The sequence below is a fragment of the Prionailurus viverrinus genome, chromosome B4, assembly GCF_022837055.1.
Source record: "Prionailurus viverrinus isolate Anna chromosome B4, UM_Priviv_1.0, whole genome shotgun sequence".
Classification (NCBI taxonomy): domain Eukaryota; kingdom Metazoa; phylum Chordata; class Mammalia; order Carnivora; family Felidae; genus Prionailurus; species Prionailurus viverrinus.
In genome coordinates, this window is record NC_062567.1 from 33,977,990 (window position 1) to 33,988,812 (window position 10,823).

Genomic DNA, 10,823 nt, shown 5'->3' on the forward strand with positions numbered 1-10,823 from the left:
TTTTAATGTTTATTTTTGAGAGAGAGACAGAGACAGAGTGCAAGTGGGGGAGGAGCAGAGAGAGACGGAGACAACAGAATCCGAAGCAGGCTACAGGCTCTGAGGCTGTCAGCACAAAGCCCAACATGGGGCTCGAACTCAGGGACCGCAGATTTCTTAAGAAAGCTTAAATTCAGAGAGAAACTGTATTATTTGCTTGTGATGACAAACAGCTTAACTGAGGATTCTTTTCCGAAAATCATTAAACACATTCATTTAGTATAGCACACTTAATATGTCTATCTTGAAATGCTAAGATTCAAGTCGCAATATCAACAAGTAAATTCTTGGGGCACCTGGGTGGCTCAGTCAGTTAAGTAGCTGACTTCAGCTCAGGTCATGATCTCACGGTCTGTAGGTTCGAGCCCCACGTCAGGCTCTGTGCTGGCAGCTCAGAGCCTGAAGGTCTGCTTGGGATTCTGTGTCTCCCTCTCTCAGCCTCTCCCACACTCATGCCGTGTCTGTCTCTCAAAAACGAATAAACATTAAAAAAAAAATTTTTTTTAAAGAAGAGCTTCTGGGGGCACCGGGGTGGCTCAGTCGGTTGGGCGTCCGACTTCAGCTCAGGTCACAATCTCGCGGTCCGTGAGTTCGAGCCCCGCGTCGGGCTCTGGGCTGATGGCTCAGAGCCTGGAACCTGCTTCCGATTCTGTGTCTCCCTCTCTCTCTGCCCCTCCCCCGTTCATGCTCTGTCTCTCTCTGTCCCAAAAATAAATAAACGTTAAAAAAAAAATTAAAAAAAAAAAAAAGAAGAGCTTCTGGCAATTTCTCTTCAGTCTGAAAAGCTGCTCCCCTGTCTTAAGATTTAATACAATTCCTAAAGTAACAAGCCAAAAAGTTCTTAAAACCCAACTTTAACTAAGAAGTTTAAAATATTCAACCAATTTGTAATAAGCAATAACTTATGACCTTTCAAATTGGATTTTTTAAAGCACCATCATCCTTTTATTGTCTATAACACTTTACAGTTTTCAAGCACCTTCACATAGTTTTCCAGTTATCTTCAACAATCCAGTTAAGTCATGTTACTAATAAGTCAGCATTACAGATTAAGTTCCTTACTCAGGTCAGATAACTGAATAACATAGAACCCAAATGTTCTGCCTTCGAAGTCTTTTCCATTATATGGTATTGTATTTATACTACAGTAAACTCTCCAAATACAAGATTAGAGAATCAGCTGTGGACCAAAGAGAGGAAAGTATGGAGAAAACATCCCTGAGATCTACAACTATTTTTAACTTAGAAAAGAATATAGTATTTATTAAAGTATATTGAGAATGAACTTATACCTTCACAGAGCTCAAAGACTAGTGAAGTAAACAAAGAATATAAACAACTTCTAACCAATCTGAAGAATACTGTAAGAATGATCCCAAAAGGAAAAAGATCTTAGCAAATTCTGGAGGGCAGTAATTCAGAAAGGCTGGCATTTGAGAAAGTGACAGGTCATGAAATTACAAAGTAAGGCAGAAGACAGGTAAAGCTAAAGAATTTCAAAGCACTGATAACAACATATTCAACCCCAAAGTTCCCCCTGTAAGAGCAGCCAACAGTAAAGAGTTTTGCTACATGATTTTTCAAATCAAACAAAATGTTCACGGATATCCTCAAAAAGCGTAAAGAGATGCTGTATCATCACAGTTAATACTTATGTGCCAGGTCCTCCCGCAAATGTTTTACATTTATATTAATTCATTTAATTGTCACAACAACTCTATAAAGTAGGTACTCTTATTACACTCCATTTTATCGATAGGAAATTGGCCCAAAGTTGCCCAAGGTGACACAATCATTAGCTGAGTCAGGATTTGAATTCAAGCAGTTCTTTTTTTTTTTTTTCAGGCAGTTAAGTTCTTATTTACTATATTATACTGCAGAAAAATAATGCCCTCTTCAAATCTAAATTCAGGCGGTGCATGCTAAGTCTCACATATTTCTGTACACTACAGTGGTCCTGTTAAAAAAAGGAAAAAAAAGAAAAGAAAACCAAAAAAATCCTCAAATAGGGGCACCTGGGTGGCTCTGTCGGTTAAGCGTCTGACTTGTGATTTCGGCTCAGGTCATGATGGATCTCAGTTCGTGAGATTGAGCCCTGCATCGGGCTCTGAGCAGGCAGTGCGGAAGCATGCTTGGAATTCCCTTTCTCTGCCCCTCCCCTGCTCACACACACTCTCTCTCTCAAAATAAATAAACTTAAAAAAAACTCAAATAAAATGCAAGATGCTAAAAATAAAGAGGGGCGCCTGGGTGGCGCAGTCGGTTAAGCGTCCGACTTCAGCCAGGTCACGATCTCACAGGTCCGTGAGTTCGAGCCCCGCGTCGGGCTCTGGGCTGATGGCTCAGAGCCTGGAGCCTGTTTCCGATTCTGTGTCTCCCTCTCTCGCTGCCCCTCGCCCGTTCATGTTCTGTCTCTCTCTGTCCCAAAAATAAAAAAAAAAAAAAAAAAAATTAAAAAAAAAAAAAAATAAAATAAAAATAAAGAACTGATACAGCAAAACCTAATAACTATTAATGAATTTTTTCATGTTATACTAACATTTTCAGAAATTATAATTTGAGCATAACTACTCTTGCTACTTTCACAGCTTCATTTAAAAAATCTTAAATCTATATTAGAAAATCCAAATAACAGCTTTAGAATGATTTCTGAAAATGAGAGCCCAGTTTTAGTTGAATGTTTCCATAGAGATTAAGTAGAATGACTTTCAAATGACCAGGATCATGCACTAAAACCTGAATGTCAAGAAATGAACTCAACCACCAGATAATAATAGAGTCCCCATCTGTTTGTTTGTTTTTTTAATGTTTATTTTTTGAGAGAGACAGACAGAGTGTGAGCAGGGGAAGGGCAGAGAGAGAGAGAGAGAGAGAGAGAGGGAGACACAGAATTCGAAGCAGGCTCCAGGCTCCGAGCTGGCAGCACAGAGCCCGATGTGGGGGCTCGAACTCACAAGCTGTGAGATCATGACCTGAGCCAAAGTCAGCTGCTTAACTGACTGAGCCATCCAGGCGCCCCAGTCCCCATTTGTTTTTGACAAAAACAATCTTCCACTAGGAACAACTGTGATACTTAAGATGAGAAAAAAGGTAAATAATAGAAAAGGAAAACATTCAAACCCCAAAGACTAAGTAAGAAATATCACTGAAAAGTCAACCTAAATACAATTCTCAACACCTGTACCACAAAGGTTACTTCCTACAGCAATAAATTTACATACATTTTAAAGCGTATCTTACCTAACAAAATTATCTTCTTTAATTCTATTCTGTATTATTAGAAGGGAAAAGGATTACTTCAAACAAGTTACCAATCATTCTTTAATTTGCATAACAGCTACATTTGTGTTATCTCAATTTTGTTTATACTCATCAGTTACTCTGAGGCTTTAAAACAAACAAAACTCCAAAGACTATTCCCTGAAATCTTGTTCCTGGGACTGAAAATTACTGCAGATTCTCATCCTGAAAAACACGGAATTTGGCACAAATGTAAAAAAGGGCAAAAAAAGAAAATCAATATTCAAGTGGAAGATTCAGTTCAATGGGTTATTTTAAGAACTAAAGCAGGGGCGCCTGGGTGGCGCAGTCGGTTAAGCGTCCGACTTCAGCCAGGTCACGATCTTGCGGTCCGTGAGTTCGAGCCCCGCGTCAGGCTCTGGGCTGATGGCTCAGAGCCTGGAGCCTGTTTCCGATTCTGTGTCTCCCTCTCTCTCTGCCCCTCCCCTGTTCATGCTGTCTCTCTCTGTCCCAAAAATAAATAAACGTTGAAAAAAAATTAAAAAAAAAAAAAAAAAAAGAACTAAAGCAAAGAAATAAGTTATGGTTTCTTAATCACAAACCACATCACATTTCTGCAGCACTGCTAAACTTTTCATAAAACATTAATAACACCTGTATCAACTATACTTCAGCTTAAAAAAAAAAAAAGAAAATTAAGTCCAAAAAAAACTCATCACATACTCATGATGAGACATAAGCCTTAATTTACCAAAAAAAAAAAAAAAAAAAAGCCAGAGTAAAGCCAGCACTAAGTACACTGGAGCTTAACCAAAATTTATGATTTGACCTCCCCTTCCAAGTAGATCTGGAAACAATCTCATCAAAATATAAAGTGAATATATCAAGTTACCAAGCAAACTATTTAGAAGCAATTTGTGGAGAAAAGTACTTAAAGTAATCAAAATCATTCACAAATCTATGTATAAATACATTTTCTTTAAAAAGTTATGCTACATTTCTTAAAAAAACCAAGATGTCTCTACAGAAAAGCAATAAACTCTGCAAAGTTGGGCAATAACATTTTCTGACCAAGGCAACAGAGTACTAAAATTAAGGCATGTTATTTGCCTAATAAAATCAAGTAAAGAAATCTGCAGCTTAAAAGATCAGTTATCAGCTAAGATCCTGTGGTATCAAAGTATTACCTAGTATTATTTATTAGGAATTGATACTTGCATACTGTGACTCTTAAAATTAGCTTGATGGAAACAAGTTTGATTTATATACCACATTCACTCATTCTCTATCCTAAAAAGCCTATTTGTACATTTAAATTGATAAAATCAATACTCTAAACCATAGGGTATTGGGTCAGACTTCCCCAGAAATCTGACAGCGACTTCCACACCAAAATACAACTGCTTCATTTGAGATGTACTAATTAGCAACCTACTAAACTACAAAAGCTTTAACATTTCCCAAATCATTAGATCCTAACCAGTTTAAATTTTATTCTTTACCAATCTATGCAAGTCATCTACCTGCTCCATGATTTCAGGCTACTTATCAAATAAGTAGCTGGGCAGAATAACCTAAGATTTCTTCCAATTTTAATACACTATTTAACAACTGAATACAGAATTTCTCCTGTCTTCCTCCAGAAAAATATGTACGTTAGAAGTATACATTTAGTTAAAAAGGCTTTCCTTTCTTCCCAATGCTTTAGTAATCCTTTAATTTGTATCCAAAAACAAAAACTCAAAACTAACCTAATGAATAAGTTATTAGGTAAATGTACTGATCAAAAAACCAAAAATACTGTATAAAACGTCTGGGGCTAGGAAAATCATATTTTAAAAAACAAAATGAAAAATTGCATAAACAGAGTCAAATAACATAAGGAGGTTTCTAAACCAGGGTACCACTCAGTGAACTAGGATTTGGTTCTGCAGCCAAATCCTTAACTGATTTAAAAATAAGATGGTGATATTATATATAAGGATATCAGATATTCTTTAATTTGACCATGCCCATGTCTAGACAGAGAACAAAAATCCAAAAAGCCATGAGTTCAAAGAAAAACTGAGAGGACAAAATTATTATGACATTAGGCAAATTGAGTTTTTTTCCACTGTATCATTAGTTCCAAGATAAACTATCAAAAGATTACCATTGATTAAGGAAAACACAATTACATTCTGAGAAGTCTTGAAGGTTAAATAATTGAAACTAACAAAATTAGTCCATAAAGTGATCAACGTTTACTTGGGTCCAGTCTTAAGAAAGTAAGGTAACTAATTAAAAAAAAAAAATGTATCCAAAAGGCACCTATTCAAATATAAAACCATAACAGAAGAATAAAATCCAGGATCAACAGTAATAGGCACCCGTTGTACAAGAGAAAAGTGTCTGTATGTAGAGAATAAATGGAATTTTTGCCTGTAAACCAAAAGGAATCAGACTTAAGTTTCTGAGGATGATCAACAGGAATAAAGTCATAGTTTGACAAGATTTTTTTTTAAAGCTGCACCCTTTCCAATACAAATCACCATAAAACTGAGTTCCTTTTATTTCACAATGCCTTAGAAGTTCTACACCATTTATGTAAAACTTAAGAAATTATTATGTTCCTAAAGAAGTTGTCAGTTTTTAAGTTCACCTCCTTCCACATGTTAACTTCCCTTCACATTTGATATGGCCTTGGTCATTTGGAAAGTGACATTCAAAGGGTTAAGTATTAACATATTAGTTAATGGATAAAATAAACTTCTAGATTATTGTTATTTTCAAATCCTATTTTGGTCCATTTTTTTGACAAGAAGAATATGGGTAACAGGCATTTTCATGTATAATGTGTCTAACTTTTTCATTCAGTGGAACTCTGCTTCTTCCAATAACCTATGTTCACTTCCGGACGAGGAGAACATTCAAGCAAGTTGCTGTAGGTCAAGCAACAAGTTACCCAAACCTAGCTATTTAAACCTAGAATATATCTGTCAACCAGAATGACACACCATGATTTACCCCATGAAAACCTCTCTGAGAGGTTAAAAGCAAAGCACCGTGAGTCCTTTAGACTCTTGTAAATGTTTGGCTTAAAAACCTTTCATAACAAGTTTAAAATAACAATAGTGACATTACAACTCTAAAAGCACTTCTATAATTGTACATGGGTTCTTGTACTGTTCACTGTATAGAGAACGGACTGAAGACATACTAGTTTTAATTAACACTGTCAGATAACTGCCAGTTACCAAAAGGCTTAAGCATCATTAGGTGGAACAATATCAAACACTTACTGTACCCTTTTAGTCCCGAGGCATTTATTCAGAGAAGAAAATCTTTTTTTATATAGTTTATATTAAATGCCTGTGCAGTCACCAACTAGGATATATCCAAAGTAAGGTCATTCCCAAAGTAAGGTCATTCGTGAACAAGGTCGTTCTTATTTTAAAAGTACAGCCTGATGTCAGGGATGGAAACGAGCGTGTAACACACCAGGAGCTCAACAGTGCAGAGCCTCTGATGAGATGGAAATGCACAAGGCAAGAAGACTCTGTACTTTCCTAATTCAGAAACTTTCCCACTAATTCCGAGTTTCCTGCCAGACACTAAAACAATAACAAGTAGGTAATGCATTTGTACTCAGATGATTTTCATCACTCCCTCTCCAGTATCAAATCTCTTTGGCTACCAATAATTCTTACCCTACATCGGGTACCCTACGTACATGCACAAATTCTAGTTTCTATCTCTTGCAAAGTTGGTACTCCTCGCCCCGCCCCGCCCCGCCCCCAGCCCCCGAGCGAACAGTTAGATAATGACTTGTAAAGGATGAATTCGATAAACTGGCTTAACCAAGCTAAATTTAGATCCAAACCACCGAAAGATAAAGAAGTGGGGCTATACCTGCAGTTCACACCAGGCGACCTCCACAGTAGTTTCAGTGTCGAGACCTTTGTAGACGGTCTTAAAGGAGCCTCGGCCAATCTCGATGTCGAATTTGAGAAAGCGGCCATCGTTGGACATTCCCACGGCCTTGGTCTCCAGCTCTTCGATGTCATCCTGTTGCTGGCTCCGTTCCTCCTGTGGTTCCTTGGCGCTGCCGCCGCCGCCGCTGCCACTTCTGGCCGACGGAGGCTCCTCTTTGCTCCCCACATGGTTGGGCTGGGAAACTTGGCGGTCTCTGCCGGTACTGCTGGGGGCGGTCGCGGCTACAGCGCCCGCGCCGGCTGGCTCCCCGGGGGCGGCAGCGGCGGGAGGCAGCTGGGCTACCTGGGCAGCGGCGGTGGCGGTCAAGGTCTCCTCGCGGTGGGGCTCCGGCGGGGTGCTCTGCGGAGCCGCCGTGGAGACGGCGGGCTGGGGGAGAGAAAGGGGAAGGCCGGGCAGTTCCAGCGCAGTGGCGTTGGAGTCGCAGATGACGCTGCGGCGGAAGAAGCGGTGCTCAGTGGTGGTAGTGGTGGCGGCCGCGCCACGGCTGTCCTTGTCCATAGTGTGGCGGCGACGCCGGTACTCCTCCGTCCGGCCAGTTCCGGCGTCGGGCCCCGCGCTGCCCAGTTTCTCCCCCACCGAGGAATCGGAGCTGGAGCCATTCTTGGGGGAAGGCGCCGGCGGCGAAAGGAACAAGGAGCTCGGAGTGCTGCTCTGCTTCTCTGAGGCGCCGCCAGACATGGTCGGTCCGCTGGAGCGAGGCGAGCGGGCTCGAACTCGTCAAGGAAGAGAAGGCGAGGGGCCGAGCCCGAGGAGCGGCGGCGGTGTGCGGGTCCCGCTGCGACGGCTCCCGCCGCCGGCGGGTTCGGATCCACCTGGACGGCCGCCTCCTCACTCAGCACTGACGAGCCGCCCCGAAGGAGACGCGGGCCCCTGGGCCCAGTTGCGGCGGCTGATACGGCTCACGAGGCGGGCTCGTCGGAGGGCGATCGAGGAGCTGAGCCACGGGGGTTAGCGCCTCACGGTCCGCATCCATCCTGCGGCGAGAGACGGCCGGGAAGGCTGGAGCAGCGGAGGCGCCGCAGTCATGAGGGGCAGGGCAAGGGGCCGGCACCAAGTCGAAGCGGATGCGGCGGATGCGGCGGCGGCTCCAGCTCCCCGCCGCCGCCGCCGCCGCTTCCCGAGCTGGGCGGGCTAGGCCCCGGGGGCGGCGGCAACGCGAGGAACCGACGGGCGCGGACTCCCGAGCGGTGGCAGCCCCACAGCCAAAGAGAGTGGGAGGGGCCGAGGAAGGAGAGGGAGGGCCGGCCGGGGGCTCCCGGTCAGTCAATCGGTCGCCTCCTCCCACACGCGCCCCCAGCTAGGGGGACCAGTCTCACAGGGCGCCCATCGACCGGACGGGAAGGGCCGACGCCTCGAAGCCTCGGTGCCTGAGGAGCGGGCCCCCCCTTCCCCGAGGCCTCCCCGCCCGCCCCGGGCCTGGCAAACCCTCGTCTCCTCCCGGGCCGGTGCCGGGGGCTGACGGAGGGAGGGAACGGTGGGGAGGGGAGGGCCGCTCACCGCGGGGCCCGAGCTCCGCTGCTTCTCTGGGCCGAGAGCAGAGGAGACCGAGAGGACTGGGTGAAGGGGGTTAGGGAGAGGAAAGAGTAGTCACCCCCACCGGGCGCCTTCTGTCACCGAAGATGGGGGCGCAGAGTGGCCGAGTGTGAAGAGCCGCGTCCGCCGGGGAAACTCTCCGCGCTAAATGGCGCCGGGAGTCTGAAGCCTCCACACAGCCCGCTCGGACCCCGCCCCCCGCCGCCCGGGGCACCCCACCCCCACCCCGCTCTCGGGGCTCTCGCGCAGGCGTGCTAGTACCGAGGCTCCCTGGGACTTGTAGTTTTGGCATTAGAAGGATGAAAGGGACTGAGGACGAGGGAGCCTACGACTTCCGTGATGCTCTGTGGTTGCTTTACCCTTATGCCTCATGGGAGTTGTAGTTTTCTTTGGAAACCGCCCCTTCTGGAAGGCTGATGGGAGCGTCCCGGTGGGTCGCTAAACCCCATCCTTAAGTCAAGGCTAGCTAGGAAAATCATTATTTAGGGTTTAATTTGCGAGAAAGGGGAAGGAAGAAAAAAAGGAAGAGGGAGGCAGGACGAGAGGAGAGACTTCCATCATGCTCCGTTGAGGCGAGAGAGAGCTAAGAGGTTGCCATGCAATGAAGGATGATCTGTTGTTCATCTTTAATGGAGAGAGCCGCAGTAGCGTTGAGTGACTGTAGGGGTGTGGGGGTGGAGGAGGAAAGCAAAGCAAAGAGAGCTAGAACCTGAGCTCAGAAAGCCGGAGGGGCTGAAGACTCCCTCTGTGGGGTCAAAGAAACTTTGTGAAGATTGTGCATGGGATTAATATTGGTTAAATGCGTTGGGGAAGGAGACGGGGAGTATTACCTCTTATCCTCTTCCCTTCCATAGCCTTTAAGGCCACATTCTCAGTTCCAGCTCCAAGACAGATATTCTGATTCTCAAAGACGGGCTGCTCTCCTGAAATCCAGGATTCATAGCGAATCCTTTGCATTGCCAGAAAAATACTAACGGTGCGGTGGAGGGGAGAATCCGAGAAAAGATAAGGTCCACGGATCTTTGCGTCTTTTACCACAAACTTGGGAGAGCTGAGTTGACTTTTGCCTATGTAGTCGGTTGAGCTTAATTTCCATCTTTCGTTTGCTTCGAGGCTTAGTAAAACAACATACCCTTTTTCTAGAGGTGCACGAATGTACATGTGTAACTTATTCCGTGGCTTTGGACATAGAGGAAATCTGGATCCATGTAGTTCACAGTAATGGAATGCTTTCCTTGAAAGCATCCTTAGGCTCTCTGGACCCCTTTGCTCCTAGCAACTACTCAAGATTGTGCAGGTGATGAGCACCAGGGGGCACCAGACAGAGTGGGAAAAGCCAGACCCGTCAGATGGCAATTAAGAGTCTTAGCCCACCGGGTGAAAGCGGGAGGCTCTTCAACGTACGCAACCGCAAGATAGCGTCCACAGGCTCCTGACTCTCACCAGCGCCCACTATAGAACGAACTCGGAAGCACATTTGCTAGCCAAGCACCGCATTTGGAATATGAGTAGTTTGAAAGCAACTTGACAAAAGATTCCTTAGCGCGAGTTTCCTAGGAAAGGCCCACGGGTTACCGGGATGAGCTCCACTTCATCTGATATGTAAAATAGTTACACTATTCTTCAATATTTTCTCAAAAAAGTACACTTTCAGGTTTACAAAAATTTGGTTTTAGCAACAAGGGTTGTTAGGTTTCATGAAGCTAACAAACTATGAACATTTTAAAATATAAATTCAGTGGGGGTAACTAGAGTACACACAGCATTGTACCCAAGACCCTTGACAATCACGGCTTATCAACATGTTTTTTCAACAACAAACAACTAAATTCATTGAAAGTAACTTAATTAACTTGAGCTAAAGCCACCCTTGCCCACAAGACTGCTCCTACTTGTGTAACGTTAGCTTTGCTCTGAGAACAGGTACAACTTTAAGTTGAATATAACCATACTGTGTACAACGGCATGTAGATTTAAAGGTTAAACTGTTTAGTGTGTATATTTTACTACAGACACTTACTTGCTGGGTTTTCTTT

General features: G+C 44.1%; 1 protein-coding gene across 7 annotated transcripts in view; it reads right to left on the minus strand.

Annotated features, from left to right (window-relative positions):
• The window catches only part of WNK1 (WNK lysine deficient protein kinase 1), a 161,705-nt gene extending 152,714 nt beyond the window's left edge, over positions 1–8,991 (minus strand). For 3 of the 7 annotated variants that reach the window (XM_047867947.1, XM_047867948.1, XM_047867946.1), the window contains exon 1: positions 7,171–8,989. In XM_047867947.1, coding sequence (XP_047723903.1) covers positions 7,171–7,932 — 762 coding nt within the window. In that variant the 5' untranslated portion in view covers positions 7,933–8,989. Of the gene's footprint in view, positions 1–7,170 lie in introns of all 7 variants that reach the window. The other 4 variants (XM_047867952.1, XM_047867951.1, XM_047867953.1 and 1 more) reach the window with 3 other exon arrangements.
• Positions 8,992–10,823: the final 1,832 nt, after the last annotated feature.